The 23725-nt window shown below is 36.5% G+C and overlaps 1 protein-coding gene across 2 annotated transcripts in view; it reads left to right on the top strand.

Annotated features, from left to right (window-relative positions):
* NUCB2 (nucleobindin 2) overlaps nucleotides 1–14006 on the top strand; it is a 40871-nt gene extending 26865 nt beyond the window's left edge. For both annotated transcript variants that reach the window (XM_043901896.1, XM_043901906.1), the window contains 9 exons: nucleotides 2138–2241; nucleotides 3287–3472; nucleotides 3759–3849; nucleotides 4423–4481; nucleotides 4579–4671; nucleotides 5816–5905; nucleotides 12954–13124; nucleotides 13396–13474; nucleotides 13891–14006. In XM_043901896.1, the coding sequence (XP_043757831.1) occupies nucleotides 2138–2241; nucleotides 3287–3472; nucleotides 3759–3849; nucleotides 4423–4481; nucleotides 4579–4671; nucleotides 5816–5905; nucleotides 12954–13124; nucleotides 13396–13470 (869 nt within the window). In that variant the 3' untranslated portion in view covers nucleotides 13471–13474; nucleotides 13891–14006. The remainder of the gene's footprint in view (nucleotides 1–2137; nucleotides 2242–3286; nucleotides 3473–3758; nucleotides 3850–4422; nucleotides 4482–4578; nucleotides 4672–5815; nucleotides 5906–12953; nucleotides 13125–13395; nucleotides 13475–13890) is intronic.
* Nucleotides 14007–23725: the final 9719 nt, after the last annotated feature.

Raw genomic sequence — 23725 nt, 5'->3', positions numbered from 1 at the left:
GGCCTAGAGAATTCCATGGGCTGTATAGTCCATGGGGTTGCAGAGTCAGACACAACTGAGCGACTTTCATTCATTCATTCATTCTACCTCAGATCATTAGGCATTAGGTCCTGGAGGTTGGGGACCCCTAGTGGCTCAGACGGTAAAGCATCTTTCTACAATGCAGGAGACCCAGGTTCGATGCCTGGGTTGGGAGGATGCTCTGGGGAAGGAAATGGCAACCCACTCCAGTACTTTTGCCTGGAAAATCCTATGGACAGAGGAGCCTGGTAGGCTACAGTCCATGGGGTCGCAAAGAGTTGGACATGACTGAGCGACTTCACTTCACTTCTTCACTTCACTTCAGTGTAGAGGGTAAACTCTCTGCTGGTGAATAGACTTAGAAAACAAGTACCAAATACTCATTATCCTGAAACCAAGGACATCAATGAGAGGTAAACTAACTCATACCATCCTACTTCATGTAGTCAGACACACAAGGCGATTCTGTCCTTGAAGCCAGGCCTAAGGTGGTTTGAGATTTCTTTGCATTTAGACAACTTCCATCGTCCTTAATCTCGGAGAAGGCAATGGCAACCCACTCCAGTACTCTTGCCTGGAAAATCCCATGGTCGGAGGAGTTTGGTAGGCTGCGGTCCATGGGGTCGCTAGGAGTCGGACACAACTGAGTGACTTCACTTTCACTTTTCACTTTCACGCATTGGAGAAGGAAATGGCAACCCACTCCAGTGTTCTTGCCTGGAGAATCCCAGGGACGGGGGAGCCTGGTGGGCTGCCGTCTATGGGGTCGCACAGAGTTGGACACGACTGAAGCAACTTAGGAGCAGCAGCAGCCGCAGCATCTCCTTAATCTTTGCAATGTTTTCTTTATTCCAAGACGGGCTAGATTTAATTATCTAAAGTAAACTGTCTTACATCCTTAGAAAAGTTATGAATATTTTCTCCTTGATTCACAATTTATGAGTTAAAATTTCTGATAATTTGAAGAAGAGCTTAATGTTTCTTAATTTGAAAGTGAAAGTTGCTCAGTCGTTTCCGACTCTTTGTGACCCCATGGACTATACAGGCCATGGAGTTCTCCAGGCCAGAATACTTGAGTGGGTAGCCTTTCCCTTCTCCAGGGGATCTTCCCAACCCAGGGATTGAACCCAGGTCTCCTGCATTGTGGGTGGATTCTTTACCAGCTGAGCCACAGGGATTGGGGGGAGGTGTATGTGTAATTTTTAAAGTAGGCAATAGATTCATATGGTTTAAAACAAGAGAGTATAAGAAAGTTCCTGGATAGTTTTGTACATTATTAGTTTCCACTGCCCCCTAATACCATCCTTCCTGAGTTTCTTTACTTATATATAAGCAAATACAAATAAAAGTTCTCATTTTTCCTCTCTTTTTATGCAAAAGATATATGCAATATACATTTTGTGCTGTGTATTTTTCCTTTAATAATATATTTTGGAGAGCTTTCTGTATTAATATGCAGAGACCATCTTTTTTTTTTTTAGCAGCTGCATATATTTCCATTATATATATATCTATCATAATTTATATACAAGAACCTGTTGATGGATATTTGGGACATGGGGAGAGGGGAGGAGAGGGTGAGATGTATGGAAAGAGTAACATGGAAACTTACATTACCATAAGTAAAATAGATAGCCAACGGGAATTTGCTGTATGGCTCAGGAAACTCAAACAGGGGCTCTGTATCCACCTAGAGGGGTGGGATGGGGAGGGAGATGGCAGGGAGGTTCAAAAGGGAGGGAATATATGTATACCAATGGCTGATTCATGTTGAGGTTTGACAGAAAACAACAAAATTCTATAAAGCAATTATCCTTCAATAAAAAAATAAAAAGAAAAAAGTAGTTTTTACTGTAAGTTACACTGATAGTCAACTAGTCTTTCTTGAAATAACATTAAAATGCACACATTAAATTGTATTCCATTCCAGATTCAATGATATTATCTTTGCCTAGAATAATAATGTGTACAGTATTCTTTAAAAAAATTAACCTTTAATCTAAAATGTTGAGCTTTCTTATAAAATATGAATTTTTATCCTTATGTATCATTTATATTAATTAATGATTCTAGCTTCTAGTAACTTATTGTTTACAGTTTTCTCATTTTCTTTCAGATACAGGTATAGACCACCATGCTCTTCTAAAACAATTTGATCATCTAAACCACCTGAATCCTGACAAGTTTGAATCTAGAGATTTAGATATGCTAATCAAAGCGGTGAGAATAATTGTCAAAATATATTGTTTTTGTTGTAGCTTTGAGATTTTGTAATTTGACAAATTCCACGAAGTGGTAGTCTAACTTTTGTATACTCTCTAGAATATCTTTAAAGGGAGATAGTGTAACTCTTATAGTACAGATAATAATGTAGACATACAGATCTGTAATCCCTTGCCAACAATTCCCAAATCCAAAATACTATAAAAATGGAAACCTGGCTTGAATTCTAGTAAGGCAGTTTATAGTTTTTTTCTGAGCTTACTTAATATGAGTACTCATAGATTTTGATAAAGAAGTACTCATCTATTTGATTATACTCTTCATGGGTGTTACATAATATTGCATATATGCCATATATCTTTTCTAAAATCTTGAAGATTCTGAAACACATCTGGCCTCAGGAATTTTAGATAGCAGTTCATAGACCTCCTGTGTTGTACTGTTTGGAGTTAGTAGACTAGATGTTCTAGTCTGGGTATTCTTATATTTAGTTAAGTTGTTAGAAACCATTCTAGTTCTCTATATGGTACAGATTTGATACAGTCTCTTCCTTTTTCTTCTTTTTAAAATGAATTTATATATTACTTGCTTATGCAGAACTTCCTAAGGTTGAAACTAGCTTTGAACTTTTAGCTTCTTTGAATGCCTACACCTCTGATGGCGTTGATTGGTTTAGTTGCTAAGTCATGTCTGACTCCTTTTTGAGCCCATGGACTGTAGCCCTCCAGGCTCCTCTGTCCATGGGATTTCCCAGGCAAGAATACTGGAGTGGGTTGCCATTTTCTTCTCCAAGGGATCTTCCCCATGCAGAGCGTGAACCTGCATCTCCCACATTGGCAGACAGATTCTTTACCACTGAACCGCCTGGGAAGCCCATCTCTGACAATAATGACTAAATTAGAAGGGTAGAATTTAAAACAAAAGTTGAGTATGTTTTAGCCCTCGTATACTACCTTCTGTTAGAGAGTATGCTATATGGAAGAAAACTTTTATTTATATTTTCAAGCACATCTTCTTATTTAATTTAAATACTGCTTTATAGGCTACAAGTGATCTGGAACACTATGATAAGGCTCGGCATGAAGAATTTAAAAAATATGAAATGATGAAGGAACATGAAAGGAGAGAATACTTAAAAACACTGAGTGAAGAAAAGAGAAAAGAAGAAGAATCTAAATTTGCAGAAATGAAGAAAAAGCATGAAAATCATCCTAAAGTTAATCATCCAGTAAGGACTGTGACTTTACCTATGGCTGATTCATGTTGATGTATGGCAGAAACCAACACAATATTGTAAAGCAATTATCCTTCAATTAAAAATAAATTAATTAATTAAAACAAAATATATATAAAATCATAATTAAATGAAGATACTTCTTTGTGCCAGATAGTAGAATTTTATCATGTTATTAGTTCTTAAAATCTTGAGTTAATTTTTCATAGTTTTTCAATTTTGCATTTGAGTCTCTATATATGGATTACAGTTTATGTGTTTTTTTAAAATTGATTCACAGGGAAGCAAAGATCAGCTTAAAGAAGTATGGGAAGAGGCTGATGGATTAGATCCTAATGACTTCGACCCCAAGACATTTTTCAAATTACATGGTAACAGAGTTGATTCAAATATTAATATTTATATCATCTATTTGAAAAATAAAAGATGCTTTAGTCTTAATTGATTTCTGCTAAACTTTCCTAGTTGAGTCCTATTGATAGTAAATATTTAGAGTTTTTCTCAAGGGTAGTATAATAGTCTTTATTACTGGTCTGCAGTATAAAATATTTTAGTTCAGTAGCTATCTTTATACTTGCTTTTATTTTTGAATCATTATGTGACTTACTGCAAGTTTCTCTGTAAAGTGACTAGCTAGGTTGCATCTAATAGACTTTAGGCTGTGATATTAAAATATAGTCTTAAAGCACATTGCTTTATATTTTGGGAAAAATTGGTTAACATGTATTTTTCTCAATAACTATGGTGAATTATGAATAAGTAGTGAATTGTTATCAGTTGGACTGATCGGAGGCTTCATAAAAAGAAAGAAACCTTTTTCTGTAGCATGTTGATACTTTATGTAAGTAATATTTTTGTAAACCACCTGTAATTAGTTGTACTTTAATTATCTATTTTCTAAGGCATTAAAATCAGTTTTTGCATTTGTAACTTTTAAACTTTAGATGTCAATAGTGATGGCTTCCTAGATGAACAAGAATTAGAAGCCCTATTTACTAAAGAGGTAAATGAGTTCATTAAGTATTCAGTGGCTTTGCTCTCTCTTTTTCTCTTCTATTATCTTCCTTTCTTTTATGTTGGTTTTAAAATTTTCCTTTTAGTTGGAGAAAGTATATGACCCCAAAAATGAAGAGGATGATATGGTAGAAATGGAGGAAGAAAGGCTTAGAATGAGGGAACATGTAATGAATGAGGTATGTTTGAAATGTTTACCTGTTACTTCTGCAGATTATTCAAGTTCTTGCAATAAATCTTATTGTTAAATGGAAAACAAATATACAGAATAGATATATAATTGTATTTTGCATTTTGGATTATTAACACTCAGTAGATTCCCTTAGTGTAAATAAAATTATTTTGTAACAACTTTAAAATGTTTTAAAAGATTAAGATGCTCTGCATATAAAAGAATGCTATACAACATTCTTTAGAAGTAAAAAATTAATTTTTGCTAAGAAATTAAAAACTCAATGCCTTAATGATTTATAACAACAAATATTTATTTCTTGTTCATGTTATTAAGCTAAAAACTCTGAAAGAGCTATCATAGACAGGATAACTTAAGCCCACGGTTTCTGTTTTTGTCTGTGCTGCATAGCTTGTGTGATTAGCTTGTGGGATCGTAGTTCCCTGAGCACGCTTGAACCCAGACCTTTGGCAGTGAAAGTGTAGAGTCCTAACTGCTAGACCACCAGGGAATTCCCCAAGCCCACTGCTTTGCTTCAGTGATTTTCACCTGATATTTGAGCTATTCATGGTAAATTGGGATTTCTGTTGAGTGCTGGCATCTTACATAACAAATGAATTTCTTTGGCCATCATAGAGTTCAATTTTATAACTGAATTTGCCATAGTCTATAAGAGCCACTGAGAAGGATTTGGAAAGGTTGTCAACTTCATCTTTGATTTAGTTAGTTGTTTGTTTTTAGGAAAAAAATGCTGTGAGCATTTAACTTAAACTCCTTTATTCTTGTCTAAAAATGTCCTTTTTCTGGGAAGATTGTTGCCCAAGCACTTAGCTTCGAAAGGAATTAGAAATGGTGTAGGGAGGAAGGAAAATAATATTAGTCTAACCAGTCATATCAGCAGACTCAAACTTGGTGATCTTTGGGGATTTCAGATATTTTCAAATTTGAATTATATAGAAGAGAAAGTTATCTATTTTCTGATGCTAGTATGATATTGAGTGTTCTGTTTTTTTTCTCCCTCAGTTTCTATGGATGTTAGGCTAATGCTAATTGCTGTATGTTTATGTAGCAGCATCTATTAGAAGAATTTCTAGTGTCTAAATAATGAGAAAGAGTAATTTTATTTTACATATACATTTTCCTTTAATCAGGTTGATACTAACAGAGACCGATTGGTGACACTAGAGGAATTTCTAAAGGCTACAGAAAAAAAGGAATTCTTAGAGCCAGATAACTGGGAGGTAAGAGAACCTACTTGAAATGGGATGTGTGGTTCAAGAAATTTATATCAGTTTATTCCATTTTAACTTTTATTTGCCATTATGTTTGCATGGGTAGTTTTACCATCTTGGCTTTTCACATAAAATGTCACTATAAAATAATGAACTCGATTTCATGAAAAGCTGTGTCAGCTGATCTCTACTAGTAATCACATTGCATGTTATTAGAAGTCTTTTTAAAATTGTACTTAAGTGTAAAATAATGCTCATTCTTGAAAATTAAAAATATGGATACATTTGAAGAGTGAATTGAAGGTTACATGTAATTGTGCCATCCAGAAATAGACACAAATTATGCATTGTGTTATGCAAGTTTGGAAATCCTTTGTGTATTTAGTATATGCATATATATAGCATACAGTGTATAAATAGTGTCTGTCCCATTTTTAGTTTACATATGTGCATAAATTCGTATCTATATATGTTTTAAATGGCTTTATACTATATAAATGACTTTGTGAAATTCTGTTTTGTAAAATTAGTGATATTTCATGAAAAATTTCCAAAGCCACGTCTCAAAATCATGATTTAAACAATGACCACTTAGCATGCAGTTGTGTGATAGCATAATTTTTATAGCCATTCTTCCAGATTTAGACTTTTGGTTTTTTTTCACTGTGATAAATAACATTGTGATAACTATCCATTTGTTCATGCATTTTGGGGCATCTGTGATGATTTCCCTAAGATTAACTCCTAGAAATAGAACTTTTCTCAAGTTTTATGAGCAGGTTTTAGTTTCTAAACATAGCTGCCAAATTGCTCCCCACCAAAGGTATTTGAATTTATGCCATAGTTTACTGTGTATAAGTGAGTGCAGACACGTCTTGAAAAGAATGGTTGACTCAATGAGGTACCATTACACACCAGTCAGAATGGCTGCTATCCAAAAGTCTACAAGCAATAAATGCTGGAGAGGGTGTGGAGAAAAGGGAACCCTCTTACACTGTTGGTGGGAATGCAAACTAGTATAGCCACTATGGAGAACAGTGTGGAGATTCCTTAAAAAACTGGAAATAGAACTGCCATATGACCCAGCAATCCCACTCCTGGGCATACACACCAAGGAAACCAGATCTGAAAGAGACACGTGTACCCCAGTGTTCATCGCAGCACTGTTTATAATAGCCAGGACATGGAAGCAACCTAGATGCCCATCAGCAGATGAATGGATAAGAAAGCTGTGGTACATATACACAATGGAATATTACTCAGCCATTAAAAAGAATACATTTGAATCAGTTCTAATCAGATGGATGAAACTGAAGCCCATTATACAGAGTGAAGTAAGCCAGAAAGATAAAGACCAATACAGTATACTAATGCATATATATAGAATTTAGAAAGATGGTAATGATAACCCTATATTCAAAACAGAAAAAGAGACACAGATGTATAGAACAGGCTTTTGGACCCTATGGGAGAAGGCGAGGGTGGGATGATCTGAGAGAACAGCATCGAAACATGTATATTATCAAGTGTGAAACAGATTGCTAGTCCAGGTTGGATGCATGAGACAAGTGCTCGGGGCTGGTGTACTGGGATGACCCAGAGGGATGGGATGGGAAGGGAGGTGGGAGGGGGGGTTCAGGGTGGGGAACACATGTAAATCCATGGCTGATTCATGTCAATGTATGGCAAAAGCCACTACAATATTGTAAAGTAATTAGCCTCCAACTAATAAAAATAAATGGAAAAAAAAAAGAAAAGAATGGTTGAGAGGTACCGACCGAAGTAGACTGAAAAGAGAACATTGTCTTTTTCTATATAAAATAAAATTACCTCTAGTTAGTTTGAAATAAGGTGGCCAACTGTCCTGGTTTACCTTGGATTGAGGAGTTTCCCAGGATGTGTAACTTGTCAGTGTTTTAACCTGGATGGTCTTGGACAAATTGGGACAATTGGTCATCTTAGTTTGAAGTTAAATAAATCAGCTTCTTTTTTGTTTTAAGTTTTTGTCTAACATTTGAACTATTTCTGGACATTGGTGAAGAAGAAGAATGCTCAGATTATTTGAACATGAATTCCCTTGAATGCTTCTGGTGAACTGGATCAATAGATAATCACATACCTTTTTCACTTTGACTTAATTTCAGATTAAAAAAAAAAGCTGCAAGAATAAACAAAGAATTCCCGAACACCTTTTATTTTGACAGTTGCACATGATGCTGCTTTAACCTTAAACACTTGAGGGTGTTTTTTCTGCAAAGATTTATCTTATATAATCACAGTAAGATTATCAATGCCATACGCAATACAATCTCTAATCTCTAGCTTTTATTGAGATTTTTGTTAATTTTCCCTGTATTGTCCTTTACAAAGGAAAATCCAAGATCATGCATTGGATTTAGTTGTACTGTCTTTCTAGTGTCATTGAATCTGGAAGTTTCTGAGTGTATCTCATAGCATTGATATTTCTAAAAAGTTGTTCAGTCGCCCAGTTGTGTCCGACTTTGCGACCCCATGGACTGCAGCACGCCAGGCCTCTGTGTCTCTCACCATCTCCCGAAGTTTGCCCAAGTTCATGTCCATTGCACTGGTGATGCCATCCAGCCATCTCATCCTCCAATACCCTCTTCTCCTTCTACCCTCAATCTTTCCAAGCATCAGGGATTTTCTAATGAGTTAGTTGTTCCCATCAGATGACCAAAATACTGGAGTTTCAGCTTCAGCATCAGTCCTGCCAATGAGTATTCGAGGTTGATTTCCCTTAAGATTGACTAGTTTGATCTCCTTGCTGTCCAAGGGATTCTTAGGAGTCTCCTCCAGCACCGCAGTTCAAAGGCATCAATTCTTTGGCACTCCACCTTCTTTACGGTCCAGCTCTCGCAGCTGTATGTGACCACTGGGAAGACCATAGCCTTGACTATACAGACCTTTGTCAGAGGAGTAATGTCTCTCCTTTTCAAAACACTGTCTAGGTTTGTTATAACTTTCCTGCCAAGAAGCAAACATCTTCTGATTACATGGCTGCATTCACCATCCGCAGTGATTTTAGAGCCCAAGAAGAGGAAATCTGTCACTACCTCCCTCTTTTTCTCCCTCTATTTGCATGAAGTAACTGATATTTCTAAAAAGTACAGACTAGTTATTATGTGGAATGACCCTCAGTTTGAATTTGTCTGCTGTTTCTTTATGATTCCTACTTTTGGTAGGAATATCACTGAAGTGATGCTAAGTTCATCATATCAAGAAGCATATGCTGCTGATTATTTCCATAACTGGCTAGGTTAACTTTGATTATTTGGTTAAGGTGGTGTCATCCAGGTTTTCCCAATGTAAAATTACTATTTTACCTTTGGTAATATGAAAAGTAACTTGTCTAATCCACTGCCAGTATCCTTAAATAAAAATCATTCAACATCATATCAAAAGTATTGGTAAGCATTGTTTTAATAACTTTGCAGGTACTTAACTGTTTTCTGAGGGTTAGACATTTAGGTTATTTCCAATCTTTTATTGTTACTTAAAAAGATAGTGCTGCTATTAACACATTTTTATATTAAGTTTTTTTGTGTTCAGGATTATTTTATAAGATAGATTCTCAATGTAGTATTCCTAGGACCAAGGAAATATTTGTAAGGTTTTTCATGGGAATAATATTTACTTATTTCTTCAATCCTAGGATTTACAAAGAGTTTCAAAATTGCTAATCAATATCTCTGAAAAACCAGACTTTAATATTTGTTTACATTTTTTGTCATTGTTTTAACCTAAGCACGTATAGTCCAAATACTGTGATCACAAGTTTCTTGGATTAGTTCTTTTTTTTCCCCTCCCCCTTCTGTGAAGTATTTTGTTTACTTAAAAGTATTGTTTATTTGTTTCTATTTGTATTCAATATGGAGAAGTTTTCTGTCCTTATGGATTTTGTTTGTTTATTGAGCATGTGAAACATTGACATATCACCAGCAATCACATCTGTGCAAAAATATTTATTCAGAGAAGTATGACTTTCTTTCTCACATTTTCTTTGTCCTTACCACCCAGTTCTCTATTTATTCTGTAGGTAACCAATCTCATTCAGTTCAGTTCAGTTGCTCAGTTGTGTCCGACTCTTTGCAACCCCATGGACTGTAGCATGCCAGGCTTCGCTGTTCATCACAAGCTCCAGGAGCTTGCTCAAACTCATGTCCATAGAGTCGGTGATGCCATCCAATGATCTCGTACTCTGTTGTCCCCTTCTCCTCCTGCCTTCAGTCTTCCCCAGCATCAGGTTCTTTTCCAATGAGCCAGTTCTTTGCATCAGGTGGCCAAAGTATTGGAGTTTCAACTTCAGCATCAATCCTTCCAATGAATGTTCAGGACTGATTTTCTTTAGGATTAGACTGGTTGGCTCTCCTCGCAGTCCAAGGGACTCTCAGGAGTCTTCTCCAACACCACAGTTCAAAAGCATCAATTCTTCAGTGCTCAGACTTCTTTCTAGTCCAACTCTCACATCCATACATGACTACTGGAAAAACCATAGCGTTGACTAGACAGACCTTTGTCGGTAAAGTAATGTCTCTGCTTTTTAATATGCTGTCTAGGTTGGTCATAGTTTTTCTTCCAAGGAGCAAGCGTCTTTTAATTTCATGGCTGCAGTCACCATCTGCAGTGATTTTGGAGCCCCCCAAAATAAAGTCTGTCACTGTTTCCATTGTTTCCCCATGTATTTGCCATGAAGTGATGGGACTGGATGCCATGATCTTAGTTTTTTGAATGTTCAGTTTTAACTCAACTTTTTACTCTCCTCTTTCACTTTCATCAAGAGGCTCTTTAGTTCTTCTTCACTTTCTACCATAAGGGTGGTGTCATCTGCGTATCTGAGGTCATTGCTATTTCTCCTGGCAATCTTGATCCCAGCTTGTGCTTCATCCAGCCTGGCATTTCACATGATTTACTCTGCATATAAGTTAAATAAGCATAGTGACAATATACAGCCTTGATGTACTCCTTTCCCAATTTGGAACCCATCTATTGTTCCATGTCCAGTTCTAACTTCTTGACCTGCATACAGATTTCTCAGGAGGCAGGTAAGTTGGTCTGGTATTTCTGTCTCTTTCAGAATTTTCCACAGTTTATTGTGATCCACACAGTCAAAGGCTAAAGCATGGTCAATAAAGCAGAAATAGATATTTTTCTGGAACTCTCTTGCTTTTTCAATAATCCAACAGATGTTGGCAATTTGATCTCTGGTTCCTCTGCCTTTTCTAAATCCAGCTTGAAATCTGGAATTTCACAGTTCACATACTGTTGAAGCCTCACTTGGAGAATTTTGAGCATTGCTTTGCTAGCCTGTGAGATGAGTGCAACTGTGTGATAGTTTGAACATTCTTTGGCATCGCCTTTCTTTGGGACTGGAACGAAAACTGACCTTTTCCAGTCCTGTGGCCACTGCTGAGTTTTCCAAATTTGCTGACATATTGAGTGCAGCACTTTCACAGCATCCTCTTTTAGGATTTGAAATAGCTCAATTTGAATTCCATCACCTCCACTAGCTTTGTTTGTAGTGATGCTTCTTAAGACCCACTTGACTTCGCATTTCACAATGCCTGGCTCTAGGTGAGTGATCACACCATTGTGTTTATCTGAGTTATGAAGATCTTTTTTGTATAGTTCTTCGGTGTATTGTTGCCACCTCTTCTTAATATCTTCTCCTTCTGTTAGGTCCATACCATTTCTGTCCTTTATTGTGCCCATCTTTGCATGAAGTGTTCCCTTGGTATCTCTAATTTTCTTGAAGAGAGCTCTAATCTTTCCTATTCTATCATTTTTGTCTATTTCTTTGCACTGATCACTGAGGAAGGCTTTCTTACCTCTCCTTGCTATTCTTTGGAACTCTGCATTCAAATGGGTCTATCTTTCCTTTTCTCCTTTGCCTTTAGGTTCTCTTCTTTTCTCAGCTATTTGTAAGGCCTCCTCAGACAATCATTTTGCCTTTTTACATTTCTTTTTTTGGAGATGGTCTTGATCCCTTCCTCCTACGATGTCTCGAACCTCTGTCCATAGTTTTTCAGGCAATCTAATCCCTTGAATCTTTTTGTCACTTCCACTGTATAATTGTAAGGGATTTGATTTAGGTCATATCTGAATGGTCTAGTGGTTTTCCCTACTTTCTTCAATTTAAGTCTGAATTTTGCAATAAAGAGTTCATGGTCTGAGCCACAGTCAGCTCCCGGTCTTGTTTTTGCTGACTGTACAGAGCTTCTCCATCTTTGGCTTTGAGGAATATAATTAATCTGATTTCAGTATTGATCATCTGGTGATGTCCATGTGTAGAGTCTTCTCTTGTGTTGTTGGAAGAGGGTGTTTGCTATGACCAGTGCATTCTCTTGGCAAAACTCTGTTAGCCTTTGCCCTGCTTCATTTTGTACTCCAAGGCCAAATTTTCCTATTACTCCAGGTATCTCTTGACTTCCTACTTTTGCATTCCTGTCTCCTGTGATGAGAAGGACATCTTTTTTGGGTGTTAGTTCTAGAAGGTCTTGTAGGTCTTCATAGAACCATTCAACTTCAGGTTCTTCAACATTACTGCTTGGGGCATAGACTTGGATTACTATGATATTGAATGGTTTGCCTTGGAAATGAATAGAGATCATTCTGTCGTTTTTGAGATTGCACCCAAGTACTGCATTTCAAACTGTTTTGTTGACTAAGAGGGTACTCCATTTTTTCCTAAGGAAATCTTGCCCACAGTGGTAGATATGGTCATTTGAATTAAATTTGCCCATTCCAGTCCATTTTAGTTCACTGATTCCTAATCTCCTGTGTGACTACTTCCAATTTACCTTGATTCATGGACCAATAACCAGTCTCAGTAGTTTCTGGATTTTTCCTTCCTGTCATACTTTTTGCCCAGATAAATATAAGTATATATTTTCTTTTTCCCCTTCTTTATTACCCCAAAGATATAATACTATAGATATTCTTTTGTACTTTGTTAATAATAGAATTTGAAAGCTGAATCAGAGCTTTTTGTTTTATTTCTAAGGTTATTCTTTTCTCATTGTTTTTTTTTGTCTTTTAGACATTGGACCAGCAACAGTTCTTCACAGAGGAAGAACTGAAGGAATATGAAAATCTTATCTCCGTACAAGAAAGTAAACTTAAGAAAAAGGCAGATGAGCTTCAGAAACAAAAAGAAGACCTACAACGTCAGCATGACCAACTTGAGGCTCAGAAGCTGGAATATCATCAGGTGGTATTTTGTAAAAGGCTTGTGGCATTAAACAGGATTCTAGGGTCTTTGCTACATGCCTCTGTTTTTGTACTGTAATATTTCAAGTAGCTGTTATATTTTAAATTTTAGTATTTTTTAAACTGCATTGTTGACTACTCTAAATTTTAAAATGTGAATATCTCATTTTGGACAACAATTTTTAGTTAGTTCGTTGTGCTTTGGCAAAGGTCATCCATATCAGAAAATCAAATAATACTTACTTTTAAGACATTCTTTTTCCATTCACTAGGTTGTACAGCAGATGGAACAAAAAAAATTACAACAAATTTCCCCATCAGCACCTGGTGGAGAATCAAAGATCTAGCCACGTATGTAATTTTATTTGTTTGTTTGAGAAAATTTTAAAAAATGGAATAAATAGAAATTTACTTTTGTTACAAATATAACTTCAAATCATTAATATCTGTGCAAAGTAGCACTCTTTATGTGTAGTAATAGAACAATTTGTATTATAGAAAAGTGAAAAGGCCTCTAGAATCTTTATATACTAGTACGTTTCAAAAGCTATGTAATTTGATAGCCATATACATGGTGAAATGATTTTTTTCAATATTACTCATAATTCTTCCTAATCAATTATTGATATTATCAGAGAACATGTTTTTAAATTGTGATCTGTGATTAAGCATGGTTAAGAAACAAATACTTAATATGTCTATGTATAAATATTCAGAGTAAAGGAAGATACCTTTAAAATGAGGGCATATATTTTTCTTTTGTACAGACATTTAAAGTCTGAAGTCCACCAGAACTTGGAAGAAAATTGTTGAATCATCATCATCTGAGTCATCTTTTTACCTCCCTTCCTTCTCCTCTGCTCAATAAATATTTTAAAGCATATATGGAATAAAGGAAGATACTTTTTAAACGGGAACATATTTCTTTTAACACAGATATTTAAGGACTGAAGCCTATCAGAACCAGCAAGGAAACAAACTCAACACCTACTGTCATTTTCACACCTCCCTTCTTTTCCCTTTGTTCTCCTTTAGTTATTTAATTAAGCAGCCTATGCCATAATTTAATGAAATTATTAGTAACTATTTAAGTGAGAAAGCTCCATCCATTGCTTTTAAAATAAATTGCTTTCATTTATTCATAAAGATAGATACTCTTATGGGTGCTTATCATCCCTTCTCTCAATAAAAGTCTCTTTGATATTAATGATTCTTCTCCTAAGAATACCATAGTATTCCTCAGTGTTTGCTGGTAACATTTTCCTGAAACTTTTAACTTTCAGCAATATTAACTGCTAGAAATTCTTCTATCAAACAGCTTCTCCTACCCCTTAAGATCATTTTTCATTTACAGTATTTTTGCATTATAGTCTATCATTCAAGATCAGGTTTTGCTACATGTAACAGAAAAGCCAAAGAGAATGCCGGTTTAACTAAAGAAGAGTTTTTGCCTTTTACATAAAAGAAATCCGTAAGTAGGTAGTGTCCAGGTTCCCATCTTTCTGCTCTGCTCTCCTCATTGCATGGTTTTTATTCTCAAGTTATTTCATTTTCATTGTCCAAAGTGGCTTTTGGAAGCAGTGGGCAAAGGGCAACCAAAGGAAATTTCCCCAGCTGAGTCAGCATCCTGGGTGCAGTTTTCCCAGAGAACCACACAGCACTTAAATTTACATCTCGTTGGCCAGAGCTGTGTCACATTGCCATCTAGCTGCTAGGGAAGCTGAGAAATCCAGTGTAAGTGAGACCAGCTAAAAGTTAGGATTTTTTAACTAGGGAAAAATTCCGTTTCAAAAGGGAAGGGGGAATGTTTGATGGGCAACTATAGTTCTGAAAACTTAATAAGCCTTTTGGTGACCTAAATATCTGTGTACATTCTTCTGAAACAGAGAACGCTCACTTCCCCCACCATAAAAGGAAACCACCAAAATCAAATCCATTAATGACTGTAACACAAAGCCTATGATATCTGAGTATAGTCCCCTTCGTGAGGATAGAATGTGGTTTCTTACGTTCTGGCCACTTGCAAACTATAAAGCAGCGTGTCTGCCCCCTGAGCACCGTATGCATAATGAGGTAGGTACAGGATAACTGCAGTAAAATCAACCTTTTAAAAAAGAGGAAAACGGGAAACAGAGTAGTCATACATCCATGGAAATTAAAAAAAAAAATACTCTGTGGCAAAAATAGCAAGGTGCTAATAGCTCTCTGCTTTGTCCATAAATACACTCTTTGGTTTTTCTTTTTTTTTTTTTTTTTTTTTATTTATTTTTATTTTTTTATTTTTTTTTTTCTTCTTTGGTTTTTCTATCAGGTAACCCCTGCTTCACCTTTCTGGGAGGAACTCCCTTCTCTTATGTCCTCAGGGGCCCTTGGCATTGCCCTCTAGGATGTTTTTATTGCCCAGTAACCTTCAAGGACACAAGTGGCCTTTGGAAAGTGTCCCTTTCTTGAAGAGTGGACAGCTTTTACACTTTTCTTCCTGTTATTATGGGTTTAGGGCCTTGGGGATTGTTTTAGATAGTTACAGGCTGTTTCAGCTTGGGCTTAGGGTTTTTATTTGTTTTTTGTTTTCTTCTGCTTTTTGGCAAAACAGTTCCCTAAAAACTTATTAGGTCTCTGGTCTGTTTTCTTCCATTTTTACCAAGAGAAAGCACAAAGATCTTATCAAGATTGCTTTTAACAAAGAACCTCATCTTTTACTTGCTGGCCTCTATGTTCTTTCTCTCCCTTTGGGTCTTAAATGAGTGGGACCTACTTAGGATTGTTTTGAACTGTAGGCTGGGATGGGATAACAAGAGCCTTACTCTAATCTTTTTCTTTAGGATGGTTCCCATTACTTGGCAGAAAATTCTTAAGGGAAGGTTCTTGGAAAGGTTGCGAAAGCTTTAGCAGCTTCCTCAGAATCTTTATTTATAATTGTTTTAGTCTGGAGTATGGTAGTACAATAGTTGCCTTTTTCAGTTCTTCAGGGCTCCAGATATGGGACTTTATCAATTTATTTGGTAGATAGCAGTTCTCTCAGCAAAGCTACATTCCCTTCCATATCTCTAGACCTGATCATTCTTAGCCTAAGTCACATCTATCTTGTTGGACTTTGCTGAAAGAGGGAAGGCAGAGCCTACACGTGCTAGCATTTTGAAATTCTACTAGCATTTTCTCTAATACCTGATCCTGAGTTTGCATAAGATACCACTGCCCCAAACCTGACCTCCTCAATAAGCAAGTTCCATTCTTAATATCGCTTTACTTGCTGTACCTTACTTCTAGTTACCAAATTCTCTACAGGTTAAGATTCTTCATTGTAGGTCATTGAATCTTCTTCAGCTATCAAACAGAACTGGATTAATGTGGGAGGGGTGTATAGATAGCTCACAGCATCTTTGGGAGGGCTGAAAGAAAGGAACTTAGTCTGAGCTTCTAGGAACTGCATCACAAGACTAGGCTGCTGAAGAAGCTGCTGCTTTGGGAACAGGTGAGAAGCTGTCTACTAAATCAGGAAGCCACCCACTGGATTAGGAAGCCATGAAGTTGCCAGCTCCAGAACCACACCACCACTGCCACACTTCAGATCAGCACAAATGGATACTTCATGTCCTGCTTCTCTCCCCATGGAACTCAGCTCTGAGTAAAAGTTTCAAGTGAGTGCAACCAATTGTTTGAACCAATCATATATGGAATCCCAGCTGCAAGGGAGGTTGGGAAATAATATTTAATTTCCTACCCCTGTTGTAGCATGCTTACAGCTGCTAAGTGAACAAATCCATAGTAATACTTCAAAATTTTAATTGCTTCTCTTAACATTAATAATTTTAAAAACAGTTCTCATTTTATAAATTTTAAAATAATCTCCTTCAAACACTTCAGATTTCTTCCCCTTAAATCATGGATCCTAGAATTGACTGTAGCAATCTAGAAAAGTTCTACTTATATGTATCTTTAAAAAAAACCCACAAAATCACTCAGCAGAGTAATGCTATTTTTCTAGAGATGGGGAAGAATTCCTCTCTCTGTTGTTTAAATTGTAGGAAATATTTTTAAATGCTCTGGGGTATCCTTTTGTTGATAGCTCTATATGTAACTGATATTGTGATAAGACAGGGATTCACATAGGATGAAACTTTTTAGATGTTGGACTGGGGTGAAATCAGAAAGTGGTGGAGACAGTGATATTGGACTTTTACGTGACAAAGAACAATACAACAGCAGTCGCACTGCATATGTGCTAAGTCACTTCAGTCATGTCCACCTCTGTACAACCCTACCGGCTGCAGCCCGCCAGGCTCCTCTGTCCATAGGATGCTCCAGGCAAGAATATTGGAGTAGGTTGCCATGCCTTTCTCCAGGGGATTTTCCTGACCCAAGGATGGAAACTGTGTCTGTTACGGTTGCATTGGCATGTAGGTTCTTTACCACTAGCACCACCAGGGAAACCTAGCAGTCATATTACAATACATTAAATATATCAAAGTAACATGTTTTACTGAAGAAGAAAAATGGCAACCCACTTTGGTGGAATCCCATGGACAAAGGAGTCTGGTGGGCTACAGTCCATGGGGTTGCAAAGAGTTGGACATGACTTAGCGACTAAACAATAACATGTTCTACACCTTAAGTTTACACAGTGTCATATGTCAAATATATTCAAGTAAAAAAATTAATTGGAGGAGAGCATAGAGAAATTTTTAAAAATACATTCTTGGCATGAATAGATAAGGGACAGATGTTAATGTAGATATACCTCAGTTTCCAACAAATTGTAATTTATTAAAAATAGAATTGTTAGCCTAAGATTATTTATGGACATAAGGAATTCCAGTTGTTATAAGTGTTGGGCATTTATTACTGAGGGTTATTTCTTAAAGAGTTGCTAATCGTATTCTTTCCAGCTCTCTTACAAAGTATTGGCCCTCTGTTTGATTTACCCCATTCGTTTTTATATTGTTTAGATATTAAAAAGTCTTTGGCTTAGTTGACTTAGTAGTGTGTATAAGTAATTTGGAATTTTGTTTCACGTATGAATTTCCATGAAACATTTTATCGTATACTTGTTTTTATTTAGTTGTTAAGTCATGTCCAATTCTTTTGCGATCCCATGGACTGTAACCCACTATGCTCCTCTGTCTATGGAATTTCCCAGGCAAGAATACTGGAATGGGTTGTCATTTCCTTCTCTAGGGGAACCTTCCCGACCCAGGGATCAAACCTGTGCCTCCTGCACTGGCAGACGGATTCTTTACCACTGAGCCACCGGGAAGCCCTATAGCATACTTAGGTATATATAATTAAAACTATATTTTCAAAGACAATAGTCCTCTATAATATTTGACTCTCACTGAAGGAAACTGAAATTTAGAAGTTTAGAAGTAGTGGTAAAAGATCTTTTTGAGAGATGGCTCTTTTCTTTTTAAACCAAGATTTGTTTACAACAGCATTTTTTCATGCTAATTGAACATATTTGTATTACCATAAATCTAAGAGCAAGTCTGTTTTTCACATGAAAAAGAAAAAGAAAAAATTCACGATAATGTGACTTTTTTTTAAGATAGTCAAGCTAATAAAAGAGGTGATGAGAAATGTGTGTGTGTTTAAATATTTATTTATTTATTCTTTGGCCAGTTTGGGTGCTCGTTGCTGTGTGTGGGTTTTCTCTAGTTCCTGCACGTGGGCTTCTCATCGTGGTGGCTCCTCCTGCTCCTGAGCGCGGGCCTCAGGGTGCGTGGGCTTCACTGGTTGGAGCACATGGGCTCAGTAGTTGCAGATTCTGGGCTCAGGAGCACAGGCGCAATAGTTGTGGCTCATGCGCTTAGTTGCTCCGCAGCATGTGGGACCTTGGTGGGCCAGGGATGGAATCCATGTCTCCTGCATTGGCAGGTGAATTCTTTACCACTGAGCCACCAGGAACAGCCAAAATGTGTTCTTTTAGGGAGAAATATTGACAAGTCTGGGCTTTCCTGCTGGCTCAATGGTAAAGAAACTGCCTGCAATGCAGGACACATGGGTTCAATCTCTGGGTTGGGAAGATCCCCTGGAGAAGGGCATGGCAACCCACTCCAATATTCTTGCCTGGAGAATCCCATGAACAGAGGAGCCTGGTGGGCTATAGTCCATGGGGTTGTAAAGAGTCGGACACAACTGAGTGACTAAGCACATTGACAAGTCTAGTTCTGGTTAGTGCCTGAAGTTTAATTTCTCTTTTGTAGCTGTACAGTAAATAAAGAAGAAATTGAAAAAGAAGCAGTTAGATGATGACTTTTATAATTTTCATGCAAGATTTGTGTCTCCTGAAAAAGCTGCTGGAGAAGATCATCTTTACCCTTAACCAAGTACGTCAACTTGATACTTGAATGCATTTGTTTTGTTGGAATTGAGAGACTAAGGTGTATTCAGTAAAATGCAGAGTTCCTGTGGATGATAAAATGGAAGACTATAATGACAGCTTGTTTTCAAGGTATGAGATTTGAAGGAAATCAGATCTTTGCTTTTTGTTTTTTCTTTAACAATATCATTAGCAGGACTTCAGTCTTTTCATACTGTTTTAATTAATCAATTAGTTAATGAAAATCCAACAACTTAGATCTAATAAATGGCAATTTTTTCCAGCTTTTAGTTTTTAAAATTTCGTATTGAACTATAGTTGATTTACAGTATTGTGTTAGTTTCAAGTATATAGCAAACTGATTTATATATATATATGTATATATATATATACACACACACACACACACTTTTTCAGATTCTTTTTCATTATAGGTTTTCACAAGATACTGAATATAATTCCCTGTGCTGTACAGTAAATCCTTGTTGTTTATCTGTTTTATATATAGTGTTATGTATCTGTTAATCCCATATTCCTGAGTTATCCCTCCATTCCTCTATTCCCCTTTGATAACCATGTTTGTTTTCTATGTCTGTGAGTCTGTTTCTGTTTTGTAAATAAGTTTATTTGTATTATTTTTTAGATTCCACATATGAGTTATATAGTTATCTTTCTCTGATTTATTTCACTTAGTATGATAATCTCTTGGTTCACCCATGTTGCTGCCGATGGCAATATTTCATTCTTTTTTATGACTGAGTAATATTCCATTGTTTTATATACACACACACACACACACACACACATACACCTATATATATGCCACATCTTCATTATCCATTCATTTGTTTATGGACACTTAGATTGCTTGGCTATTATAAATAGTGCTGCTATAATTTATTTGTTGTTTTCCATTAAAATTTTTTTTATTGGAGTATAATTAATTTACAACATTGTGTTAATTTTAGGTGTACAGCAAAGTGAATCAGTTATATATATATCCACTCTTTTTTAGATTCTTTTCCCATATAGGCCATTACAGAGTGTTGAGTAGAGTTCCCTGCACTGTACAGTAGGTCCTTATTAGTTATCTATTTTATGTATAGTAGTGGGTATATGTCAATCTCAACCTCCCAATTTATCCCTCTATGCACGTAACCCCTGGTAACAATAAGGTTGTTTTCTATGTCTGTTAGTCTGTTTCTGTTTTATAAATAAGTTCATTTGTATCATTTATTTAGATTCCACATATAAGTGACATCATTTGTCTTTATCTGACTAACTTCACTCAGTATGACAATCTCTAGGTCCTTCCATATTGCTACAAATGGCATTATTTCATTCTCTTTTATGATTGTATAGTTATTATGAATTAGTAACCATGCTTAGAGAATTCAAGAACTGAGCCACAGCAAGCAGAAGCGGCAAGTGGTGAAGACACCAAATTGAAAAATTTGGACTTATGGTTGCCAGCACTACCAACCTGTTTATTGAGACAAAAACAAAGCAAAACCAATAAAACCTTTTATTACATCTTAGAAATTTAGGATTTCCCTCCAAATATTTCCTATTAGAATTATGTAGAAAAACACTTAGATTTCATGTTTCAGTTCAGTTCAGTCGCTCAGTGGTGTCTGACTCTTTGCAACCCCATGGACTGCAGCATGCCAGGCTTTCCTGTTCATTACCAACTCCCGGAGCTTGCTCAAACTCAAGTCCATTGAGTCAGTGATGCCATCTTACCATCTCATCCTCTGTCGTTCCCTTCTCCTCCTGCCTTCAGTCTTTCCCAGCTTCAGGGTCTCTTCCAATGAGTCAGTTCTTCACATCAGGTGGCCAAAGTATTGGTGCTTCAGCTTCAGCTTCAGTCCTTCCAGCAAATATTCAGGACTGATTTCCTTTAGGATTGACTGGCTTGATCTCCTTGTAGTCCAAGGGACTCTCAAGAGTTTTCTCCAACACCACAGTTCAAAAGCATCAATTCTTCAGCACTCAGCCTTCTTTATAGTCCAACTCTGACATCCATACACGGCTACTGGAAAAACCATAGCTTTGACTAGACAGACCTTTGTTGTCAAAGTGAAAAACAGAGGCTTTTTAATATGCTGTCTAAATTGGTCATAACTTTTCTTCCAAGGATCAAGCGTCTTTTCATTTCATGGCTGCAGTCACCATCTGCAGTGATTTTGGAGCCCCCCAAAATAAAACATTTCATGTTTACAGACATTTATAATTTTCACAAATTTATTTTGTATTTTAATTGATATTAGTCATAGTCTGGATGATGCACCGTGTACCAGCTTGGTCAGCCAGCCCTTGACTGTTATTACAGGCTCACCGTTCCAGTTGCTTTCCAAGCTCTGCCTGCCTGTCAACAAGGTTTTTTTTTTAAAAATAATTTTAAAAATAAGTTTTGTTTTGTTTATAATTTGTTTACAATCTACTATAAGCAATAGATATGACTTTTGCTGTGCAAATTTTCTTCCCTCTGGTTTTTTTTTTTTTTTGGCCATGTCACACAATTTGTGGCATATTAGTTCCCCAACCAGGATGAAACCCAGGCTCACAGTAGTGAAAGTGTCGATTCCTAACCACTGGACCATCAGGGAATTCCTCCTCCTTTTGTTTTATCCTTAGTGATGAGTATGTTTCCTAAGACTGTCCAGGATTGTGAAAATATATCTTGTAATTAAAGTGTTAGAATATTTCATTTTAAGGGACTGTTTACCCCCTCTCAGTGTCTATGTTGAGAGCTTTGTACTTTCCTTCTTAATAAATCCTATTTGCTTGCAAAAAAAATTTCATTTTACAATTCTTGAAATTTTTAAATGAATAATTTATTTTCCACGTGATTTTAAAGTTCTAATTTTAAAGTTTCCTTGTCTGAGTGTTTTAAAAATAAGGGAGAAAAAAAAATTCCTTCTATTAGTATTCTTTGCCACCTCCCGGGAATCATTGTATTAAAATGTTACTTTTAAATTTTAGTCCATTTAAAATGTTCTTTTTGAGTGATATGAGAATATGTGCCCTTTAATTAAATCCTTATCCTCACTTTAGAGTCCCTGCGTATGGAGTAAGAAACTTGTGTTCAGCCTATGCCATTCTGTTTTTGTTTTGTTCCATGTGACTTTACCCATTGTGCTGTCCACTGTTACACTACATTTGTTAAAGTGATCTAAGTTTGCTTTACTTTTGAACTTTATCCTTTCTTTTCTTAGGATTGTTCCTTCATAAATATTTCCTTATTCGGATAGTGATATTTTAAAGATTATTTCCTTTTTGAGACATATTTGCCATGTCCCTTGATGTTTTAAACATTTTTAATGGTAGTATTGAAGTATTTTTTCCTTCTTGTTCTCTAGCATTGAGTAAGGTATCTTAGAATTTGTATTTTTAACTCTTTCCCTGACTAAAACTCCGTCCTAATCCTGTATTTATTTCTTGTTTCCTTTGATGTGTTTCATTCTCTGAAAACACATACACATCTCTGTTTCATTGAGAGTCAAGAATTGATCTTGGGGAAAAGAAAACCATGTTTGCAGAAAAGTCAGGTTTTCTAGGGCTCATTAGGCAACAAGGCAATCTTCCTTGTGGTTTCTGAGCTCAGAGTGGTTTCTGCTCAGAGTGGTTTCCGAGCATTGCAGAGAGTGTTTCTAACCCTGAAGAAAGTTTCTGACTCATGAGTAGAGATGTCCTGACTTCCTCCCTTTAACAGAGTGAAACAGAAGGTTATGGAGCAAAAGCATCCGTTCAGACTGCAGTAAATGTCCCTTGTCCAATTCTTTAGCTTTTTAATACCCTCCTTAAATAATAATAGTGTTTATGAAAATACTTTGTGCATCCCAACAGACATTTTCCATCTTACAGTTGTTAGTAAAGGAAAATAAGTATTTTGGGGAACAGGAAGACCAGGACATAAATTTGACAATCTCTGATATGAAGAGAGGGGCTTCCCAGGTGGTGCTAGTGGTAAAGAGCCCACCTGCCAATGCAGGAGACTTAAGGGATGTGGGTTTGACCCCTGGGTCAGGAAGATGCCCTGGAGGAGGGCATGGCAACCAGTGTTCATGCCTGGAGAATCCCATGGACAGAGGAGTCTGGCGGGCTACAGTCCATAGGGTCACAAAGAGTTGGACACAATTGAAGTGACTTAGCACATGCACTCACTGATTAGATGAGAAGTAGCATAGTGTATTGTTGAATTATTACTTTTGCCTGGATGATCTGAGTTTTAATTAAGTTCTTTCCTCTCTAAGTACTCTACCATTTTTCTACTGTTGTATTGA

Source organism: Cervus elaphus, chromosome 1 (assembly GCF_910594005.1).
Source record: "Cervus elaphus chromosome 1, mCerEla1.1, whole genome shotgun sequence".
Lineage (NCBI taxonomy): Eukaryota > Metazoa > Chordata > Mammalia > Artiodactyla > Cervidae > Cervus > Cervus elaphus.
Note: the sequence above shows the minus strand (reverse complement) of the source record. Positions and strands in the feature narration are given on the sequence as shown.